This window comes from Leptopilina heterotoma, unplaced genomic scaffold (assembly GCF_015476425.1).
Source record: "Leptopilina heterotoma isolate Lh14 unplaced genomic scaffold, ASM1547642v1 Lhet_58, whole genome shotgun sequence".
Classification (NCBI taxonomy): Eukaryota; Metazoa; Arthropoda; class Insecta; order Hymenoptera; family Figitidae; genus Leptopilina; species Leptopilina heterotoma.
The window spans coordinates 2,797,791-2,822,705 of NW_025111131.1; the positions used below are offsets into that span (position 1 = coordinate 2,797,791).

The 24,915-nt window shown below is 25.3% G+C and overlaps 1 protein-coding gene across 1 annotated transcript; it reads right to left on the bottom strand.

Moving 5' to 3' along the window:
* Nucleotides 1–847: 847 nt before the first annotated feature.
* Nucleotides 848–23,648, bottom strand: LOC122508882 (ubiquilin-1). Its single transcript, XM_043622537.1, has 7 exons — nt 23,247–23,648; nt 22,902–23,106; nt 11,121–11,415; nt 7,208–7,879; nt 3,709–3,838; nt 3,238–3,367; nt 848–1,353 (listed from the first exon to the last, which is right to left on the bottom strand). The coding sequence occupies exons 1-7, from the start codon at nt 23,346–23,348 to the stop codon at nt 1,277–1,279; spliced, it is 1,611 nt and encodes a 536-aa protein (XP_043478472.1). The 5' UTR covers nt 23,349–23,648; the 3' UTR covers nt 848–1,276.
* Between the last annotated feature and the right edge of the window lie 1,267 nt (nt 23,649–24,915).

Sequence of the window (24,915 nt, forward strand, 5' to 3'; positions counted from 1 at the left end):
TCATTTTGTTAAAAAAATTGTGTTTCATAAACAGAAATAATGCAAAATAAATAAATTTTCTATTTCTTAGTCACAGTTGTTTAACAATTTTCTAATTTTGCTTAGAAAAGTAAAGAACAAAAATCTGCATAATTTCAATTTGACGAAGCATAATATTTAACAAAATTTTAGTCTTCTAATGAAAAGAAGTGAAAAAAATTCTGATGATTTCTATTTGTCATTACAATTTTGAATTAATTATATAAAATAAAAGTAATTATAACATAATAATATAATATACAATCTATCTAAAGATAACAAAAAACAAAAGTATAAACAAAAGACAACTTCAGAGTGTGAGGGATAGAAAAAGTGAATGAATGAAAAAGCATTCAAATTATCATAGTTAATTAATTAATTAATTGGATCGAGGGAAATTTGAATCGACTAAATTTTTATTAGATTAAATAAATTTAGATTAATAAAGTTAGATGTACTAACAGAATTTGGATGTGTTAATGAAACAAGGCTAAATGGTGATTCCTAAATTTATGAATATTAATTTTTTTTATTTCAACTATTAGCGGGTTTAAAATAGTGGAAATTCTAAAAAAAGGAAAAAAGTAGCTTTTAGTGGTAAAAATAAAAAAAAAAATTAGTAAATAGTAGGTTTTAGTATATGAATGCGAATGTGTTGCATATGCTGATTAATTGATAAATTTCACCAATTAGGATTGTGAATAGTTTGGTGGTGAATCTGATTTAGTTTTGACACACTTCACATTAGAAATGACTCATGATATTATAATTTTGTTGAAGTAATTGTAGGAAATTAGGAAGGAAGGGTTCTGATTGAAAATACCCGACGAATGTTTTAATCAATTTGTATAATTTTTATGAAGATACAGTTTAAACTATAAGCTAAGTGATGTATTAATAACATAACTAAACAGTCAATCATTGTGCACTCAAGTATATAATGCTGGTACAAGTATTACACATTCTTTATAATACATCAATTAATATATAGATAGGTGAAATATTAACAAGATACTCATATGTTCGTTTTCTCGTTGTACCAACTCAGCTAGCTTAACCGGGTAAGTACTGCATCAATTATAAAAGAAAGGTCACAGTAAACGAGTCTGTAGCATGTACTTTTACCTAGAGCCAGAATAAGAATTAAAATTTTTCGAGTTAAAATTACCTCAAATATTTGACACCTCTCCTGAGGCAAGAAGTATACCGAGAGTAAATCATTAATTATAACATAGGTATTGTTGTTAATCATTGGTGGTTAGCTCATGGAAACTTGTCCGTTGGCCAGCAATCTTTCGACAGCAGCATTAACGTCTCCGAATGTTGCAATTAATGCTGAAAATTAGTTTTCATATTTATTGTATTCACTAATCCTCTTTTTTCTTCCCTTAAATTAACAGAACATACTAAAACACCTCAAATCATTCGATTCCTTACATGTTTTTCAAACTCAATCAGGGTTGCCACAAAAATTTTATTTTCTTTTTCCCTGATTTCCAGATAAAATTTTTACTTTTTCCCTCACCTTAAGGAATATTCAGCGATTATTCTTTTTTAAATAAATATTTAATCATTATTATTTTTCCGTAGCAATTAAAATACAAGTAATAAAATTTTTCACATAAATTCAATTATTTAAAAAAATTTAAATAAATTTCTTCAAAAGATTTTAATTATTTTCATTAATAATAAAATTTTCCAAAGGATTTCAATTATTTTTTTATACAATTTTAAATGAATTTCTCGAAAAATGTAATTATTTTCAAAAAAGTATTGGAAAAACTTTGTAAGAATTTAATTATTTTCATAAATACTACAATTTTTCACAGGATTTTAATTATTTTTAATAAAATTTTAAATAAATTCCTTGAAAAATTCCTTCAAAAGGTTTTGGAAAATTTTTTGCAAGAATTCACTTACATTTCACAAATAATGAAGTTCTTCGCTAAAATTAAAATATTTTCAAAATCTACCTACTATTTTAATAAAATTTTTCAAAAGAATTCAATTTAAAAAATTAATAAAATTAGTTGCAAAAATTTAATTATTTTCATAACAATTTCAATAATTTCAACAAAAAAACTCAAATAAACTTATTCAACAAAAATTAATTCTACAGAATTGTTAGTTACAATTTTGAAAAATTTAGATTTTTAAAGATTTTAATTTGAAACCATTTTAAAATCCAGTGATTTCTAAAAATGTATGCTACAATGCTTTCATTATTATTAATTATTACCTAAAATTCATTTTTAAATCAATTTTTATTCAAAATTTTACTAGAATTCAATTACTTAAATACAAAAATAAATAATTTATTGACTAATTGAATGTTTCTTAAAATTTAATTCTCTCATAAAGAATTTTGTTAACAAATTTTTAAATGATTAAATTTTCTTGACGAATTTTAATAAAATTTTTAAAAATAATTACATTTTGCGAGAAATTCCATAAAAATTGTATTAAAAAAAATTAAAATCCTGCGATGAGTTTCATTATTTATGAAAATAATTAAATTACTGAAAACAGTTTTATTATTTATAAAAATAATAAAATTATTGCGAAGAAATTTCTAAAAAATTTTTAATCCTTAAAATTTTCCAAAAATCTAAGTTCTTTAAAAATTTTAATTAAATTCATTGAAAATTGAAGATTTTTAAAATTTCAAATTAAACCCCTTTTGAAGTCTATTTATGAAAATTGTAAACGCAACTTTTTTAAAATTCAATTATTTTAAAAATTTTGAAGTAAAATTATTCATTAAATAATTTCTAAGCAATAATTTTTTTATAGTTCTTCAAAAATTAAGTTATTTAAGAAGAAATTATTGCCAGAAATAGAAAAAATTGATGGTTTTGTATTAGAATTCGTGGTAATTTCATAGTTTATAAGGAAAACAAAAAAAAATACGAAAATTAAGAGTTTTATTATTAATTTTAAAAATTCAATTTTTTTTCAGTACTTTTAATAAAAATCCCTAACTTTTTCCTGAATTCCCTGACCTGTGGCAACTCTGTCAATTTTACAAATTTTATTAAAGAGAAATAAATTAACACTGCATACAAGTTTATTATTAATAAATTTAATAGGTATATAACAAGCTTGTAAGCAGCTTTCCCGTATGCAATTTAAATTTATTTTTTTCTTAAAGTTCTAATTGTCACACAATGTCTGTCCCTAATGTAGAATAATCTTAAAAAAAGAAAGAATAAGATTTACCTTGTAAATTGGCGTCTCTGTTTACAAAACCCATGGCTGTGAGCTGTTCCAGTTGTGCTCTGTAGCGTTCCTCTGGTGGAGCCACCTGACCATCAACTTCTCCTCCTTGGTTCAGTGCCATTGCCGATACCTAAAATTTAAACAATTTTCACCAATGTTTTAAATTCAAATTTTAGTCAAAAAAACAGATTCGAATTATATCGTGGAACTTGCAATAAAACAAATAAATATACGTATTAATCATTCAATTTAAAAATTAGCTAATAAATAATAAAAAAAAATATTAATTTAAGTCTACTTTTTTTTTTAATTTCAAAACATCTTATTAAATTGATTTTTGTTTAAACTTAAGAAATATGCACTTTTATCTAAACTTTCTTTCCGACTGTAGACTACTCTGGGTCAAATTATTTTTTTATAACTGATAATGCAATAAATAAATATAAATAAAATTTTTCTAAAGAAACAAACCATTCGAGCCATAAATTGAGAAAAGAATTGTTGGTTTGGGTCTGTTGTTGGAGCTGTGGTTGGACTTGGTGAAGTTGTCCTCGTAGGTTCAGTCGTTGCTGCAGTGGTTGGTGGAGGTGTTAAACCCATACTGAAATAAAAGTTAACTCAAAATAATAGACTGGAATTAATTTTCATTACCATTTACATATGCAAAAATATTCAAATAAATAAATACATAATGATAATAATTAGCTATTACAATATTTTATTATCTTTTATTTCAAATAGTATAGTATGTATATTAAGTGCAGATTATTAAAACCAGATTTGTTTTTGATGAAAACATAGCAAAATTTTATAAAAAAAACTGGCTTCGGATCGACTTTAAGGCCCAAAAAAAGTCGACACAGTCTTGAATAATTTTGTTAAATAAATATTTAAATACTTCTTATTTGATTTTCTACAGGAAATAAAATTCTAAAAATTTCAATTTAAAACCTTCTGAATACTTTCTAAAAATTACAACTATACTCCTTCCAAAATTCAATTATTTAAATACAAAAATTTAATATTAAGAATTTTCCAAATAATTGAAATTTGATAAAATCTAATAATAATAATTGAAATTTGATTAAATTTATTAAAAATAATGGAAATTTGATAAATACTTTTAAAAATAATAGTATATTAAGCAACAAGGGTATAAAGGCAGCCATTTGCTTACGGTGATTTTTGTGACACGAGTGGAGGTCGAGGGCGACCTCCACTCGTGTCACAAAAATCATCGTAAACAAATTGGCTGCCTTTATTCCCGTGTTACTTACGATATTTTTTATTCTTAATGCACAAAAGCGGCTATTTCAGATAGCAGACGACAGGGAGTAAAAGTCATTCACTTGTAATGTTCGACTTATATGAAAATGGCGGCCGTTTTCTCCCTTGGGCAAAAATAACGCATGGGATCAGCGGTTATGTTTGCACATGGGAGAAAATGGACGCCATTTTCATATGGTCGAACAAATGAGTGACTCCCTGTCGTCAGCTATCTAAAAGCGCCATTTTTGTGCATGTGGGATAAAAAATAATTTTTGAAAAATATAAAGAAAATAATAAAATTTAAAAAACTTTTAATTATAAAATAATATGAACACGTTTTTTCCAAAATTTTATTAAGTATAAAAAATTTAATTTTTTAAGAATTTTAATTTACTTTGTTCGAAGATAATTGATTATTAAAAAATTATTAAATTTTTAAAAATATTGTACTGTAATTTTTTGAAAATAATTGAATTTCTTAAAAAAATTTCTGTAAGTTATAGAAACTACTAAATTTTTTTAAAGAACTTTAATTAAAAATTTTGAACATAATTATGTTCTCCAAAATGTTAAAAATAATTCTAAAAGATTTTAATGTTATTATTTTTTGTGTGCATTTGAATTGTTTGAAATATGTAAGTGAAAATATTGCAAAATATTTAAAATTTTTAAAAATTAGAATGGAAAAATTCGAAGAATTTCTTTTTTCTAAAATATATTAATTTATAATTTTTAGAAACACATTTTCATTAATTTTCATTTTAAAATTTACACTTGAAGATTTTACATTAAAATTTTTGAGAATTTAATTATTTTAAAAATTATTTTCAAAAATTATAATAAAATTCTTTAAAAAAATAAACTGTTTACAATTAAATTTTATAAAATTTCAATTATGTATTCTAAAATTTTTTAATTAAACGTATACTTCAAAAAATTTTTTATCGTAAAAAAATTATTCAAAAACAATTTTTGAAAATAATTTTTTTGTCCATAGTTATTTTTCACACTATAAAAATCGAATTAGGTTGCATTTTATACTAAAAATGGGGTATTTTATTGCAAAATTTGGAAGAAAGTCGAAAAAGTCATAATATCCGAGGCGTTTTTAATCTGAAATTCGATTGGAATTCGGCACGTAATATTTATTGTAATTTTTCAGGGTGACCACTTTTCTCATAAAAAAAAATTCACGGTCACTTCCCGGTTATAAATTATTTTTCCCGGTTATAAAAAATAAATCTGAAAATAAATTATTTCATGAAAGATTGAAAGAATTCCCTGATTTTTAGACAAAACTTTGACTTTTTCCCAAACCCTAAAAATATTTTAGTTTACTCTAAAAATAATTAAAACTCCAAAATATGTTTATAATACATTTTTTTGAATATCTTTAATTGTAAAATCATTTGGAACTTAAATAGATTTTTTGACATAAATATTTAATTATTATCCATTATTTTTCCATAGGTATTAAGGTTTAAAAAAAAACATTCAAATTTCAAATTCTTTAAAATTGAATAATTTTTAAGAATTGCTACTACTTATTAAAAATTATTTTCAAAATTTCAATTTAATTATTTTCTAGAAATTTTAACAAAAAATATTTCTAAAAAATTCACTTGTTTATAAGACAATTTCATGAAATTTTGAATAATTTGAAAAAAAATTTGAATAAAAATGTTTCAAAAAACTAACTTATTCAGAATTTTTAATTAATAGTACATTATGCAACAAGGGAGGTAAGTCCGAGTTTATATACCGAGCACAATATTGAAAAACGAGTCGTAGCACGAGCGAAGTACCCTTTATCTCCCTAGGGCTATAATGGTTACTTTATTGACTGCTGGGTTATAAAGGGGAACTTAGTACGCGCCTGTACAGGTAGATAAAGTGACCATAATACGTCTGAGTTGTATAAAATCTTTTACAGTTCAACTTTTCTAAAAATTCAATTTGAAATTCAATCTATATCAATATTAGTAATTTAACATTCTAAAATATAGAAAAAGTTGCATATAAATAATTGTAAAAAAACGAATTGATATTAATGTAAAAAACGGTTTTTAAAAATTTATTTTCTAAGAAAAGAAATTTTATTTATTTTTTATTTACTTTATTTATTATTTAAAATTTAATTTTTATAAATTTCGTATCATTTTTGTTCTAATTAGTTCAAATTTTTAATAATTCAAATTTGTTTTGTTATAATATTATTGCAAAAAAGAAATTTTTAAATCAGTGTTTAAAAAAAAAATTTCCAAAATCCCGGTCAAGATCAAGATTCACTGTCATTTCCCGATTTTCCCGGTTCAGCGGCCACCCTATTTTTTTGTAAAATTGAGAACTAATTTTCTGTACAAATTTTGGACGATATTCGTGCAATTTATCCAGGACTTTTTATGTAGATATTTCAAAGATTTTTTTCGCACAAAATTTCGAAACGAATTTTTGTAAAATTGAGAACCATTTTTTCGTACAAAGATCGTAGGAATATCGTACAAAGATCGCAGGAATATCGAACAAATTGTGTAACAAAAATTTGTTCAACATTTAACAAAAAATTTACATTTTAATTTTTTTTTACATTTACATTTTTTTAAATTTTAATGTGGTTAAATATTTAAAAATAGAATTTACAGCAAATATTATTGATAATAAATAGTATAAATAAATAAATAAATAATTTAAAAGCACTTACTTATTAACGAGTTCAGGAGCGACAGTTCTCAACTGCTCCATGCCTTGTTGAATTTGCATTATTGCTGCGAGAGCGTCAGGATTAGTAACGACATTTTGAATTTGTGGATTTTGCATTTGTTGTATTAAAGCTGGCATCATTGTTCTCATTTGTTCCTGCATTTGAGTGTTTAATCTGAAAAACGGATTCGAAGAAATAACTCTGTTTGCCATTGCCGGATCGGCAGCCAACGCTTCCAGCATTGAACGTGTGTACGGTGCATTAAGCAAATTTCTCATGAGCGTTGGATTCTCCATTATTTGTGATGTGAGACTTTGTATTCCTGGCGAATCAAAAAGACCTCTTGCTTGACCTTCTGCAGCGGGCGTTGTTGTTGGTGGTGTAGGATTGCCTTCACTGCCATCGGAGCCCCATGGATTAGGCAATGGATCTCTATTCTCTTGTCCTTGTTGAGGATTTGGCTGATTATCTGCATTACTGTTTTCGACTAAAGCTGCAAACGGATTGCTGTTGTTTGCTGCTGCCGCCAACATTGGTTCCTGGATGTCACGGTACATGCGGCGGAGAGCGCTGTAACCACCGGGAATGCTCTCCAAGTTGGAAAGTGCCCTGTCGTGTGAACGCATTAACTCTTGAAGCATGGACGGATTTCTAGCCAGCTCCATAGTTTGACTGTCAAACAAATTTATTTTATTGCATTACAAAAAACTAATTTCATTTAAATAATATACTTTATACAATTGTATAATTCTTAAATATCCTTTACTGTCTTTTAATTGTTCTTCAGGGTTGCCAAAAACCATGAATTTTAAAATTCTATGACTTTTCCACAGGGTGTCTACTATTTTCGTTCAACAAAATTCCCGGCTTTTTTCTAATTTTTCCCGGTTTTCTTTCTCATCAAATTTAAATTTATTTGATTTCGAACATACATAAATCTACAAATGGCTTCAAAAATTCTTAATAGAGTTTTTTTTATAAATAATTAAATTCTTTTGACGAGTTTCTTTAAATTTTGTAAAAATAATGATTTTTTAATAATTTTAATTAAAAATTTGGAAAATAATTAAATTAAACAAAGAATTTTTTCAATTTTTTTAAATAATCTTGTCTGTTTATAATTATATTTGAAAATTTGATCAATTCAATTTTATTAAAATGTATTGATAATAATTAAATTTCTGCAAAATTCTTCTATAAGTAAATTTTTTTTTTAAATTTTTGAAAAAGTTTTTTATGAATTTTCAAATTCTTTTGTTTACAATTTAATTTTACGAAATTTCAATTATTCTGACATTCTTCAATTAAATATATATATTAGAAATTAAAAACTTCAAAAAATTAAAAAAAATTCCATTAAGCTTATTGAGAAAAATTAATTCTATAGAATTCTTAATTAAAAGTGTGAAAAGTTCAAATTTTCAAAGATTTGAATTTGAAATTCATTTTTAAATCAATATTTATTAGAAAACTCTACGGGAATTCAATTATTTAACTATAAAAATAAATATTTTATTAAACAATTAAATGTTTCTTAAAATTCAATTTTTATAAAGAATGTTATTAACAATTTATTTATATATTTATAAAAATAATTGAATTCCAAAAAAGAATTTTATTATTAATTTATGAAAATAATTTATAAATAATTAAATTCCTGTGAAATTTTTATTATTTAAGAAAATAATTAAATGTTTGCGTAGAATTTTATTAAAATTTTTTTTAACTAATTGAATTATTTTAGAAATTTTTATTAAAGTAGTAGATATTAAAAATCATTGAATTGAGGAAAGTTTTTGAAAATAATTAAAATTTTGCCAAGAATTTTATAAAAATTTTTGAAAATAATTGAATTTCTGAGAAGAATTTTACTACTTTTGAAAATAATTGAATTTCTGCAATCATTTGTAATTGCTTCAAAATTCAATTTTTTTTAGTGTTTTCAACTAAAATTCTTCTATAAATCCATTATTTTTAATAATTAATTAAATATATATATATTAAAAGATTTAACTAATTTCAGAAGAATTTTAGTTTTAACATTTTTTTAAAATCTAAGTTTTTTTATATTTCTAATTAAATTAATTTAAAATTGAAATTTTACAATATTTTAAATCAAAATCTTTTAAAGTTCATCTACTTATAAAAATTGTAAACGCAATTCTTTTAAAATTGAATTAATTTTGAAAAGTTTAAGTAAAATTAGATTTAAACTCTGTATTTATAAAAATAACTAAATCCTTCCAAAGAATGTTATTATTTATGAAAATAATGAAATGATTGCATAGAATTTTATTAAAATTTTTGAAAATAATTAAATTGTTGAGAACAATTTAATTATTTATAAAGATAATTGAAATTTTGAGAAAATTTTTAAAAAAATGTTAACAGAATGTAAAGAAATTTCAATTATTTGTTTGCAAAAATCCAATTATGTTGAAACAGTAGAATTGAAAAATTTCAAAAATTTAATTTTTCAGAATTATCTAAAAAAAACTTTGCGATAATTCAAGTTTATTAAAAAAATTTAAGTGTGTATCTTATTTTAAATTAATTAATACAAATTTTAATTATTAATCTTCGCACTAAGAAACATGAATACATTAGAATGTGACTCCTTATAAAATCCAATTATTTCTCTATTATTAAATTAAAATGCTTTGAAAATTCGATTTCTTAAAAAGTTTTTAATGAAATTCATTAACAAATTTAATTATTTTCAGTTGAATTTCACAAAATTTCTATTTATTCGATAATTTTTTTTTAATTTGTTGACATACTATATTTGAATCAGTGACTGTTTTTTTACTATCAAATTAATGATTTTTAACTAATTCTAGAGAACAGTATAAATATCTATAAAAATTGAAATAAAAAGCGATTTTTTAAAAACAAATTAAAATAATAAATCTTTTTTTAATATGATGAAAAAATTCCCGGTTCAGCATAAAATTCCTATACCTTAGAAACAAATCGTTTTAAGGTTATATTTGTGTTATTTTTAACTCAATTAAAAGTTTTTGTTTAATTTTGTAAAACCAAATTTAATTTTGATTAATTATTTTAGTTGTAATAAAGATTTTAATATTAGTTTTTTATATTGGGAGTTAATCCCCTTTGTGTAATTTCATTCAAAAAATTACAAACATAACCTACAATTTTTTTGCTTCTAAGGTACCTTCCTGCGGAGCGCATCACACTTATTTTAAAGTAGATAGACGAAAAAATATAAAGAAAAATGATAGGAAATTAAAAATTGAATTTTGTTCATAATTTTCCACAATTAAACAAGTATTTTAAACATTTTAACAACATTTTTGGGTTTCTAAAATACATTTAAAATTATGCAAAAGAAAATATTGACCAGATGAAACTAAAATTTAGAAATGCCATATTGATTTTAAATGTAAGCACTAAATTTAAAATCAAAAAGGTTCCAGGTTTTCCTGGTCTGTGGCAACCCTGTTCTTCTATCTTCTACCTTTTTTTATTGCTTCAAATAAAAAATTGTCTAAAACTAATAAAATTATTTATCATATTTTGAATAGTTTAGTGATGATTACATTTAATTTTACTTTTAATATAATTAAGAAAAGGGTGTATAGGATTATTTATATTACCAGAATTCAGTCTTCATTTGATTAACAATGACATGCTAGAGTGCTTTTAGTAAAGTTAGAGTAGTAATCAACACAAAAAAGTACAAAAATCACTCTTCCTAATTTTATAAATGCACAATGCACCTCACTTGGTGCTTTGACCTTTTTATACACATTTGATATTAACTAGAATCTAAATTGAAATTTCCAATGGGTGTTTGAAAAAGAAATTGAATTGTGCACTCTAAAGAGTTGTGGTCTCCCGTGAATAAATGAATATTGCTAAGAATTTTCAAATAAAATGAAATATTTACCGTAAAAGTTCTGGGTTATTTAACATATGACTTATTTCTGGATTTCGTTGCATAAGTTCTTGCATTTGTGGATTTGCAGTTACTAAGGCTCGCATATTTTCTGGGTCATTCATTAATCTTTGCACCAATGGATTGTCAAGTACTTGTCGCATTGTTTCTGGATTTGACAGTAATTCGCGTTGCATTCGCTGCTGTAATTCAATAAAATTGCTAGATCCCATTCCTAAACTCTCTAAGCCAACAAGACCTCCTAAGTTGCCCAAACCAAAAGGAGAATTACCTATATTAGATGATCCTGTAAAATGTATTATTAGTCACTTAAAAAGAAATTTTAACAACAAATTCATAATAAAAATATAATTAATAGTGTTTTACTTAATATTGGGAACATTTAAACAATATATGGTGCACAAATTTAAAACGTTTTTTAATTCTTTACGTTTTTCTTAATTCAAGCAATTTTATATTACTTAAATATTTCGAAAGAAATTAATTTCTTTGCTTTATATGGAATTTGATATTTGTGGGCTTTTTAAGATTGATATTGTAATCAAATACAAAGGCCTCGAAGGGACAATTTTTTCAAAAACAGGCCTTACAGGGGATTCAGAGTACAATGTGCACATCTTGTATATCCATTTCATTATAATAAATATTACTTTCCCATTAATTAATCGTGTGTTTATTTAGTCTTTAACACTTGTCAATGAATTATTTATGGTAAAACATTACGAAGAAGTAATGTCTTGTATTTACAAAAAGTCATATAAGAAGAAGATGGTATATTTCATGGCCGAAATTAGCCTTGTAAAGCCTGCAGGCTCTCCAAAATTTTTTCAGTGTAGACGCAAAAATTTAGTAAATAACTACGGGGACACTTGTATCGCTAATATTAAGGTAAAAGACGAGTGTATAAATAAATAAATAAATATGGAGATAAATTTTTGTAATATTGGGTTTTTGTTAAATATCTGATTAAAAAATAAACATAGTTTTGGCGTTAATATTACATACATGCAAATGCAATGTAAAATTATTTCAGATAGGGAACTCCATTCCTGATCGTTTTATTATATTTTTTTACTTAAACCTATAAAAAGAATCACACGTGTATTTTGAATGTGTCATAACAGTTGTATTACTATTGTAGAACTGAAGATCCATGTTCATGGTGAAATGCATAGTGAAAGTATTTTGGAGACAAAATTAAATTTCTGACATAATAAATATAATAAAAAATTCTTAATTTCTTGATCAAAGGCCACAACAAAAAACTCCAACTATTACATACTTTTGTTGCTTTTTTACGCGCTGTCGGAAGGGATAATACTAATCAAACAAATCAAGTAGCAGTGAGAGGCCTAGAGGCGCTCACTGCTCACTGACTGGTATAGTCTTTTTCAACAGCGCGTAGGGTCAGTTGCTACATCCGGACGCTCAATTTTAGATACCACTTTTTCCAGTTTAAAGTTATTTAATAGTCATAAAAAAAGTAGTGATCGCACAATTACCGCTGGTAGTGTATATGCTATAGCACATATAATGTTAAAAAATAAAATAACAACACTAAACAACGTAAATTTCAATAGGTTGAAATTTCTCCATTCCCTTCTTTAAAGGAACCAAAGACACAATAGACTAACAACAATAATAATTAAATTAAACATGGATGCAATAAAAGGTCATAACCACGAATTGTCGCTTTTAAGTCAATCAAACGCACAAAAATGTGATTAAAATTGGGGATCAAAATGTTTAGTTTTAAAAACTACTACCTTAAAGGAAGTAAATATTTATTTAATATATAATGATCAATTTAGCAACCTTAACAACTCCAAGTAACAAGTTCTAAACAGAGCAGAGGCGCATGATTACATATTCCCCAAATGTCATTTGACCGAACTGTCATTTTACCGAATTGCATTTATCCGAACTGTTATTTTAACGAAATGACACTTATGCGAATCGACATTTTTACGATTGACACTTTTGCGAAAAGTCATTTTTGCAAAATATCATTTTTACGAAATATCATTTTTACGAATTGTCATTTTTACGAATCGTTATTGTTCCGAAATGTTATTTTTTCGTATTGTCATTTTTACGAAATGTCACTTTTGTGAATCGACATTTTTACGAATTGTCACTTTTGCGGATAGTCATTTATGCGAACTGACATTCTTTTGAATTGGCATTTTTATATTTCGTAAAAATGACAATTCGCAAAAGTGACAATTCGCAAAAGTAACAATTCGTAAAAATGACATTTCGTAAAAATGACAATTCGCAAAAATGAATTTTCGCAAAAGTGGCAATTCGTAAAAATGATATTTCTCAAAAATGAATTTTTGCAAAAGTGTCAATTCGTAGAAATGTCGATTCGCAAAAGTGACATTTAGTTAAAATAACAGTTCGGATAAATGCAATTCGGTAAAATGACAGTTCGGTCAAATGACATTTGGGGAATAATCATGCGCCTCCAAATTAAAAATCATTGAACCTTAAAACCATAGAAAACCCACTCATACTCAAATTTAATCATTCTCGATTTTTAGTGTCTTAATAACCTAGAAGAGAAGTCTCTCGTTTTATTTGAAGCTAACAATGAGCGTGAAGTCAGCCTGCAACACTGAAAACACGATTCCAACACTGTGACATCATTCTTGATTCGATGACCAGGTCAAAGTTTGTTACTAAATAGAGTTCTAGTGTAAGCTGTTTGAGATATTAATTTTTACTTAAAAAAAAAGGTTTGCCTTTTAATTATTTATAGAGTAGGGGAGACCGGGGAAATTCGTGACAACACGAAAAATTTGAAATGACCGCCAGACAAATTCATGTTCCATGGAAAATCTGAATAAATTCCTGAAGGTTACGCTAGTGGGCATCTAGCTGATATCAAAGTTTGATATGCGTGTCTGCAGTACTATGTTATTAGTGACAGTAAACGTGTTTTCATTACGAAAAAGTAGAAAATTGAAAATCTTCGTTTTTTTGTTTTCACGACGAATTTATTAAGCAGAAAAAACTTGCGGTAAGTATACTTCACCTTATTGCATCCAAGCCTTTAATTATTGTAGGCTGCTGTGGTTCACTTTACATATCTTGTAATTTAAAAACATTTCCTTTTCCTTTCAAAATAGTGATATTATATTGGTTTGAATCAAAATGTCCCATTTGTTTGTTGAACCGTTTTTATATTTAGGTAAATAAATAATTTAATTAAATTTTACATTTTTGCAGAATGAATTATAGTATTTCTTGTGAGCTAAGTGCATTAATAGGATCAAAAAAAGTTTTTTACATCACGTGAAGAAAATAATATAAGAAAATAATAAAACATGTAATTGTCTAGTTAAGTATAATGAATATATTGGAGGGGGGGGGGTTAATGATTGAAAGAAACACGAAGTAAAAAATCGAATTTAGAAACGTATTTAGATATTTTGTCAAGGTTGTCCCCTTTGTGCAGTCAAGGTTGATCCACCATTTACTAATTATTTGACAACCCTTTTATAAATAAATATATTAATAAACATTAGGACATATTATACACAGAGTACACATTGATTACTTAGCATTTATTTAGGGGAGTGTGTCCAGTTGTGAGACGGGTTTTATTTTTGCCCTATAAATTGTAAATGGGTAAACGAAGTTGTAAATAAAATACACCGTTCGAAAAGTAACTTAAATACGCAACTTTTATTCAAAGAAAGTGTAGTGTTTAGATGAACTCAAAAAATTTTAGGATCAATTTTCCAAGCACATCGTTTTTGTCAACAAAAAAAATGTGACCAGTTGTGAGACACTTATAAAAAATTGCTAAAAGGAGGGTCGATAAGGCTTGTTTTCGGCCCCTTTGAACTTTTTATTTAAATGCTTGAAATACATTTTTCGCCAAAGAAAAATGATAATATTGATGATTGAAGGTTAAATGAGGGTGTTTGGAGCATATTAACCCCTAAATAATAAAGTTTTGTCTAAAAAAAGGGTCAAAGTTAAGGGTGAAAAAATTTTCAATTATGAATTAATTGACTTGAAACTCGTTACTCGGGGGTTTCTGGGGTCGCTGATTACGAATCTAGTGTTAGTTTTTCAAAATTCAAAATGGTGTACGACTTTTTTGAAAAATGAATTAATTGGAATGAAAATCGTTACTCGGGGGTTTTTGGGGACATTGATTACGAATCTGATGTTAGTTTTTCAAAATTAACACCAGATTCGTAATCAACGACCCCAAAAACTCCCGAATAACGATTTTCAAGTCAATTAATTCATATTTTAAAAAAGTTGTCCACCATATTGGATCCGCCATTTTGAATTTTGGAGAACTAACACCAGATTCGCATTCAGCGTCCCCAAAAATCCCCGAGTAACGAGTTTTTATTTAATCCTCAATCATCAAAATTATCATTTTTCTTTGACGGAAAATATATTTCAAGCATTTAAATAAAAATTTCAAAGGGGCCGAAAGCAGGCCTTATCGACCCTCCTCCTTTAAAATGTTTGGCATAAAACGTTGTTTAGTATAAATAATTAAATATTATATTGATGATAAATAATATTATATACTAAATAATATATATATATATATATATATATATATATGGGCAATTCCACGCAAGATTTACCTATGACCTTGAAAATTCGGTTAAACATATTTTTTTCTCAATCTATATGGAAAAAAAAGAAATACGTGTTTTTTTATTTTTGTTTAATCGCCCAAATTATCGAGTTATGAATTTTCGAAATTTTGGATTTGTAACTGTAGACATATTTTCAGTAGCTTATAAGTCTGAAAATATTAAGTATAGAAAAAACTTGTCAAGGAATGAAAGTTTTAGTTTTCTTTCAACTTTTAAGAAATGTAAAAAAAAATTTTTTTTTAAATTTTTTATTAAAAAAAAATTTTTTTTTTATAAACAAATTAATTTTTTTTAACTTTGGACCCTTTTCTTTTTTATTTTTTTAAAATTTATTTATACCTTATAATATACAGAAGATTTTCCAAAAAGTTTTGGAGTGGGCCGACGCGTTTAATGAGTTGTACAAAATTTTCAAAAATCACGTGCAAGGTGCTCGTGTTCTACGAAACGCCTCACAATGGAATTTTTTTACAATTTACTTCTCAAAAAATGTCTACAGACTAAAATTTAATCGATTCGAGTGTTTTTTGTTTTAAATAAAAGGAGAACAATTTCTGAACATATCCCTCCATGCAAACCTAAGAATCTTCAATTATTTATAATTTTTTTTTAAATACAAAAAGTTAACAAATTAGTTGTGTAGTTTCCTTTAAAAATGAATGATTATTTTCTTATTTTGCTACTACACATGCCCTAAATCAGATTCAATTAATATAATATATGACCACCAGATAAATAGTAAAACATAAAATAATTTATCTAAACACTTATAAACAATATTAGTTAACAAATAGTTAACTTTGGTTCCTCTCCATAAAAAAACTTTGTTCTTTCATATTCATATTGTACTTTAGGTTCATTTAATGAATACATCTCCCTTTCGTTAAAAAACTATTTTTAATTGTTATAAACAATAATAGTTAACAAATAATGAACTTTGGTTCCTCTGCACCAAAAAGAATTTTTTTCATAGTTTTCATTGAAGTTTATTACAAAGAATGTTTGTGTCAAAATAAAACAATAAACATTTTAATGTTTAGAATATATATTAATTGCATTTATTTTATTTTAATTAATTTTTTTATTTTAATTTAAAAAACACATGGAAAGAAAAAAAACATTTAATACAAATTTATATATATTAAATTGTTTATAGTTATTGAACAAACTATTTCATACGTTCACTTTTTTTTAACATATATTCTTTGTAATAAACTTCAATGATAACTATGGAAAAAATTCTTTTTGGTGCAGAGGAACCAAAGTTCATTATTTGTTAACTATTATTGTTTATAACAATTAAAAATAGTTTTTTAACGAAAGGAAGATGTATTTATTAAATGAACCTAAAGTATAATATGAATATGAAAGAACAAAGTTTTTTTATGGAGAAGAACCAAAGTTAACTATTTGTTAACTAATATTGTTTATAAGTGTTTAGATAAATTATTTTATGTTTTACTATTTATCTGGTGGTCATATATTATATTAATTGAATCTGATTTAGGACATGTGTAGTAGCAAAATAAGAAAATAATCATTCATTTTTAAAGGAAACTACACAACTAATTTGTTAACTTTTTGTATTTAAAAAAAAATTATAAATAATTGAAGATTCTTAGGTTTGCATGGAGGGATATGTTCAGAAATTGTTCTCCTTTTATTTAAAACAAAAAACACTCGAATCGATTAAATTTTAGTCTGTAGACATTTTTTGAGAAGTAAATTGTAAAAAAATTCCATTGTGAGGCGTTTCGTAGAACACGAGCACCTTGCACGTGATTTTTGAAAATTTTGTACAACTCATTAAACGCGTCGGCCCACTCCAAAACTTTTTGGAAAATCTTCTGTATATTATAAGGTATAAATAAATTTTAAAAAAATAAAAAAGAAAAGGGTCCAAAGTTAAAAAAAATTAATTTGTTTATAAAAAAAAAATTTTTTTTTAATAAAAAATTTAAAAAAAAATTTTTTTTTACATTTCTTAAAAGTTGAAAGAAAACTAAAACTTTCATTCCTTGACAAGTTTTTTCTATACTTAATATTTTCAGACTTATAAGCTACTGAAAATATGTCTACAGTTACAAATCCAAAATTTCGAAAATTCATAACTCGATAATTTGGGCGATTAAACAAAAATAAAAAAACACGTATTTCTTTTTTTTCCATATAGATTGAGAAAAAAATATGTTTAACCGAATTTTCAAGGTCATAGGTAAATCTTGCGTGGAATTGCCCATATATATATATATTAAAATATGACTATCAAATAAACACAATTTAATTGCTTTAACAAAAGCATTAAAATTGATTTCTTCTGATTCGGTTGACTTTCTTCCACATTTAAATATTATACCTGAAAAGTCGTATGTTTTATGCTGCCCAGATGGGTGGCGCTACCATATTATTGCATCACAAAATATAAGGAAAATACTAAAAGAAATCTACCTTTTCCAATTAATTAACTTGGAAAAAAGTACTTTGTACATGTTACTTATAGAAAATTGCAGGATTAAGAAAAAATTAGAAAAAAATACCCTTTAATAAGGGTGAACAGTTGGGCCCATAAATTTAAATTGTCAACTAGTTCTATATTGGGTAACAAATTTCCAAGACTTTTTTTTCAGTTCAGGAATAATGGATCGTGTATAAAAATTAAACTTAAAAAGATTCAGAAGAATTTTTAGCATTAAACATTTAAATTGCAAGAAAGAGAAAATAAGTATAAAGTACTTTCTATAATTTTCTAACTTTTTTCAGATAGATAGTACTTAGATTATAATTATACTAGGACTGTCAAAATAAGTATTTTACCAATTAATACAAATAAAACTTTACTGAGTTTTGTCATAAAACGTAAATAATTCACCACCCACTAAGAATATTGACATTATCAACCTAGTTATAAATATACATAATGATTATTCAATAACAAGTGTGAGGTCGTTTTAGTTATAATTTGACCTAAAAATGTGTACTTCCTGAAAGATCAAATCACACAGTCAATATTTTTTTTGCAATTATTGAAAACTAAATTTCTTTTTAATAATTAATGTTCGATTTACTCATATTTAAACGAATTTTGTAAAATAGATCAAAAATAACTTTTGTCAATTTAAAATATCTTACGATAATTATAAACAAATATATGGGCGATTCTTGTAAGAATTGTCAATTTTTATAAGAGAATTTTTTTATATTTAAGTACCTACAATAAAAATTACATATTTTTGCATATTTCTTGATCGACTAAGTCGCTTTAGGGGCCGTTCGTAAACTACGTCATACTTTAGACGGAGGGGAGGTGGAATTATTTTAGCGTGATGTTCTGTTGAAAAAATGTCGCTAAAGCATGTAAAATTTTTGACGTAAGGGGGGGGGGGTGAAAAAATAGTTCAAAATAGCGTGGCGTAGTTTACGAACGGCCCCTTAGTCGCTGTATCTATTTATGTTTTTTTAAATTAAGGTGAATTATTCAAAAAATATAACCAAAACTATTGAAATAAATTCATTTTTAAAAAAGTATACTACAAAATTCTTAAAAATAGTTTTTAAAAATTTTTGTGAATAATTTTTGGAAGATAATAGAATTTTTAATTAAATAATTTTTTAAAGAATTTTATTTAAAAATTTTGAAAATGATTGATTTCTTAAAAATTTCAATACTTCCACACAATAGAAAAAATAGGGTAAACCCTCAAAGCAGAATAAATAGAATAGTAACGTGAACGTATTCATGTGATAAAAAAGGAAGAAACTATCTTCCGTCTTTTTTTAAATCATGCTTTCCGTAGTTTTTTATTAGGCTCGTCCATTGCACACAGGTCAAATTTTCTCAAAAAAAATCAAAGTTGTTAAAAATTTTCAAAATTGTGGTTTTTACCGGGCATCAAACATTAAAGTACATTTATTTTTAAAAACGAATAACTTTTATCAATTTAGTTTGATTTTTGTTTATATTTTGGGTAATACCAAATTAATTTTCTCAAAATTTAAAGTGCAATATTAAAAAAAGAAAAATCCAAAATTTGCCCGGAAAAAAAGTCAAAAAAAATTTTGATTTCATTTTTCGGGCATTTTTGATTTTTTTTGTAACTGTGATATTTGGATTCCTTATCTTCTCCAGAATTTTTTGCAAAAAAAAATCTTGTTTTACTTAACTGTTTAGTTATTCCTTTCTATTATTTTGATTATTAAGTTGTTTATATAATTTTTAACAAAAACTTTTATAATTCTACGCTACTCGAATTTAATAACTATTTAAAACACTTATTTTTGTCATTAACATATGTATAAACGAAAATACTCTTTTGATAATCAACTTTAATTGTAAGCACTAGTGCCTGTTATGATCGTCTGATTGTAGGCTATAATATTTTGCAAATAAAAAAAAAAAAAAAAAAAAAAAAAAAAAATTAACAATTACTGTTGTTAATATTACATTTTAAATTGTTTAAAAAATCAATTATTATTACCCAAAATATAAACAAAATTTATAACTAAATGGATAAAAGTTATTCGTTTTTTAAAAAAATGACCTGTATTATTTACCACACTTTACAGAACTGCGTTCCGCTAGTCCAGAATGTTCTGTAAAGTTCGTTGGATTATTTATTTCCGTGTTTTATGCTTTGGCATATAAATGTAATTTCTCTAACAAATTTTTTTCCTGTCATTTTCTTGACTTTACTAACATGTGGTTATTCAATTCATAAAACAAAAAACTATTTCGAAGGGTTGTCAGGCATATTAAAAAGATCAAAATTTTTCATAATGACATTGATTTTAAGAGACTACTCTTTTAACAAGAAAAAAATTTTCAATTTTTTATAAAAGTTCAGTGATCTATAATGAGGCAACGATTTATTTTATTTTTGCTTCAAATTGACGTTATTTTAGAGCAAATGACTTTTAAGTAATATGTAATGTCTTAAATTTACGCTAACGTAAATTAGAGATGAATAAAAAAACTTTCTTGATATTTCGTTTTTAAAAACTTTGAGGATTTCAGTCTCATAGTGATCCAGAGTTGCCACAGATATTTAATTTTATTTTTCCCTGACTTTTCCCTGATTTTTAGACAAAATTTTCACTACTTCCCTGACCCTGAAGAATATACTGATTCGCTCTAAAAATTATTAGATACTCAAAGATCTTCATGATTTGTAATAATTTAAATTACGATAAAATTTTTCAAAAAAAAGTTAATTATTTACAAAAATCCTAATAAAATCCCTTGCAAGAATTCAATTATTTTTACAAGTAGTAAGATTTCACAAAAAAATTTAATTATTTTTAAAAAATGTAATAAAATTCGTTGCAATATTTCAATTATTTTCATAAATAATAAATCGATTATTCGGTAATTTCATTTTTAATTCAATTTTTATTAGAAACTTCTAGAAGAATTCAATTATTTGAATTAAAAAATAAATAATTTATTGAATAATTGAATGTTTGTTAAAATTGAATTCTCATAAAGAATTTTATCAATAAATTTTTAAATAATTGAATTCTTTCGACGAATTTTAATAAAATTTTTTTTGAAGAATTCGATTAAAATATGGTATCAAAAATAATTAAAATCCTGCGATGAGTTTAATTATTTATGAAAATAATTAAAATTTTTCTAAAATAATTTAATTTCGGCGAAGAATTTTCTTATTTATAAAGATAGTTGAAATTTTGATAAAAATTTTTTTTTAATTTTTGAACATAATTGAATTTCTGCGAAGAATTTTATTACTTTTGAAAATAATTTAATTTTTTCAACGAATTTTATTCAAGTTTATAAAAATAATTGAATGTCGGTGAAGAATTTTGTCATTTATAAAAATAATTGAATTTTTGAAAAGAACTTTATTAATTTTTTTTTTTAAATAATTGAATTCTTGCGACGAATTTTATAGAAATCTTTTTAAATAATTGATATTTTTCGAAAAATGTATATGAAATTTTGTATATTAAATAATTGAATTCCTGTCAAAATTTTATTACTTATGAAAAGAATTTAATTATTTCAAAGAAATTTATTAAAAATGGAATAATAGAATTCCTGTGAAATTTTGCCAAGAAGAATTTAGAATTTTTAAAAATAATTGAAATTCGATGAACAATTTTTTTATTTATAAAGATAATTGAAATTTTGACGAGAATTTTGTCTTTAAATTTTTTAATATAATTGAAGTAATGCTAAGAATTTTTGTAACTTTTGAAAATAATTGAATTTCTGGAATCATTTGTAACTTTTACAAAATTCAATTTTTTTAAATATTTTTAACAAAAATTCTTCTATCAGTCTAGTATTTATGAAAATTGTAAAAATTATTCATAAAATATTTTATAAGTCATGATTTTATGATAGTTCTTAAAAAATTAGGTTAATTAAAAATAAATTATTGTCAGAAATAGAAAAAATTGAAGGTTTTGTATTAAAATTCGTGATAATTTTGATAGTTTGCGAGGCAAACAAAAAAAACATCAAAATTCAGAGTTTTCTCATGAATTTTAAAAATTCAATTTTTTCCAGTACTTTTACTAAAAATCCCTGACTTTTCCCTGACCAATTTTACTTTCCTTGACTTTTCCCTGACTTGTGGCAACCCTATGATCTAACCTCTAAAGTTTCATCGACTTTAGTTTTTCTGCTCTTCAAATGCAAAGAAATAAAAAGGACATGATTATTAAGTAAAATGTAAAAATTTGAATCCGAGAAAAATAGTGAAGCAAATGAATTTGAATTTAAATCATTTAAATCTCTAACAAATTTAAATTAAGATTTATAGAAATATGTGACGCTCCACGAGAAAAGGGACCTTATGACAAGAGTAAATAAGGTCCCTTTTCTCGTGGAGCGTCACATATATAGGTAACTTAATTAAAATATTTCTAAAGTAAAGTTTGAATTGAAAAAATTAAGTTTCCAAAAATAGAAAAAAAATGATGAGAGTAAATAAAATAGGTAACAGTCTGTGATCCCTGTTCTAACTTTCACAAATTGTTTATTAATTTTGCTGAGATTTTTCTGTTAAAAACAAAAAGCAAATAAAAAGTATTTTGGAATTAGATATTAGTAGACATTTATTAATGAATTGCGTGACAATAGTAAAATGACTTGTGAAATAATGAAACTCACCCTGATTTCTCTGTGGATTCGGTGAAGTTTCTTGATTTGATTGATTACCAGCAGTTCGCGGTGTTTTTATTACAAGGTGTACAGTGAGACCATCCTTAATATTATGTGTAGCAAGAGTTTCATGATCCTTCATTATCTTTCCAGCAAAAATTAAACACAACTGATCGGGCTGAGCATCGAATTTCTTAGAAACTGCTTCTTTAAACTGTACATTTAATAAAAAAACGGGTAAAAAACAATAATAAGCAAATGCAAGTATTGTGCGAAATAATGTAATAATTAATATTTCCGTGAAGGGGAAAATAAAACTAATTTCAATTGACTCAACCTGTGAACGTGACTTACATCTTTAATTGACGCATCTTCCTCAATTTCTACGGTTTGTTTATCTTTCGGCGTTTTAATATTAACGTTGATTTTCTTCTTAGTGTCCTGACTTTCTGCCATCTTGAATTCCTAGATGACTGGCTACTTTGAATTTTCTCGGTAAGTACGCCTAAATAAAATGAATGCCTTCGAAAGCTATCAGTAACTTGCTATATGTCAGTAAAATTCACTTCAAAACAAAATGCCAACCTCACTTTCAAAATTCACTTCGACCCGTAATAGCACTCGAGATATGGAATTTCGCCAAATTTCTATCAATTTTTTTTCCCAAAAAAGCATAAACCATATAGAACGGATCCATGTACAAAAACTGCCGACGTGGTATTTTTTAGCAGTCAGGGTTTGGACACGGCACACGTGTCCCACCCAACATTCAACAATGGACGTAATGGTATGGTCACAACTCTACTGTTTGCGCAGACATTCATTCATTAAAGTAGGAAGAAGAATAGAGGCACATTCTGTCATTTTTTAAGCAGGCTTTTTTAACGAACGTTTAAACTTCGGTCCGGAAAGAATGGACAAGTGATAAACACATTTCATTGGTTCTGCCAGTTGAACTTTATCAATGCTTTTCAATCTTAATTTAAACAACCTATCTAATTTGTTATCTAATCTGTTACTCTTGGATAGAACATAAAATTACTGAAAATTTTTATCTTTTTTCGATAATCTAGAGGATATTATAGAAAAAATTAATCATCGAAAGTCAAACATTCCGGTGTCACTTGGAATTGAATGAAACTTGGCATATTTAAAGGTCGTTATAAAAGATGCTTATTTCCCTTTAAACTTGTTGCCATAATTCACAGGAAACAAAATGGCGGACACAATATGGCGGTAAAATAAAAAAAATTAGAATTTAATCAAATTTTCTTGAAAATTGATTTATTAAATTTCAAAATTTTGTCCACCATATAGGATCTAATATTTTGAATTTTGAAAAACTGACGTCAGATTTATAACACAGGACCACAAAATTTTTTCTAAAAGAAGTAATGACCGGACTATATTTTTTATATGATTTTTGGGTAGCTTAATTCGAATCTGAACTCAGTTTTGCGCCATCACGTCAAGTTTTTTTAAAATAGCAGATCCAATATGGCTGTCAAATTTTTTAAAAATATATCAGATTTACTTGAAATTTGTTACTCGGGGGTTCTTGGGGTCGCTGAATACGAATTTCACCTTAGTTTTTCAAAATGACGGATCCAATATGGCTGACGTATTTTTAAAAAATTTATCAGATTTATTCGAAACTTGTTACCTGGGGGTTTTTGGGGTCGCTGAATACGAATTTCACCTTAGTTTTAAAAAATCCAAAATTGCGGATCCAATATGGCTAACGAATTATTTAAAATTTTTGAAAACTAAGGTGAAATTCGTATTCAGCGACCCCAAAAACCCCCGAGTATAACGTTTCAGGTAAATCCAATAATTTTTTTAAAAATTGGTCAGCCATATTGGATCCGCCATTTTGAATTTTTGAAAATTAAGGTGAAATTTGCATTTAGAAACCCCAAAAACTCCCGAGTAACAAGTTTCAGGCGAATTGGGTGAATTTTAAAAAAATCGACGCCATATTGGATCCACCATCTTAAATTTGGACTATTTACGAGTTTCTTTG

Bases quoted from the DNA above. Each gene is read 5' to 3' on its own strand.
- LOC122508882 (XM_043622537.1), bottom strand. From the start codon at position 23,348: ATGGCAGAAAGTCAGGACACTAAGAAGAAAATCAACGTTAATATTAAA. The intron at 7,880-11,120 runs GTAAATATTTCA...TTTGTTTGACAG, and splicing joins AATAACCCAGAACTTTTACG to TCAAACTATGGAGCTGGCTA. The intron at 3,839-7,207 runs GTAAGTGCTTTT...CTTTTATTTCAG, and splicing joins GCTCCTGAACTCGTTAATAA to TATGGGTTTAACACCTCCAC.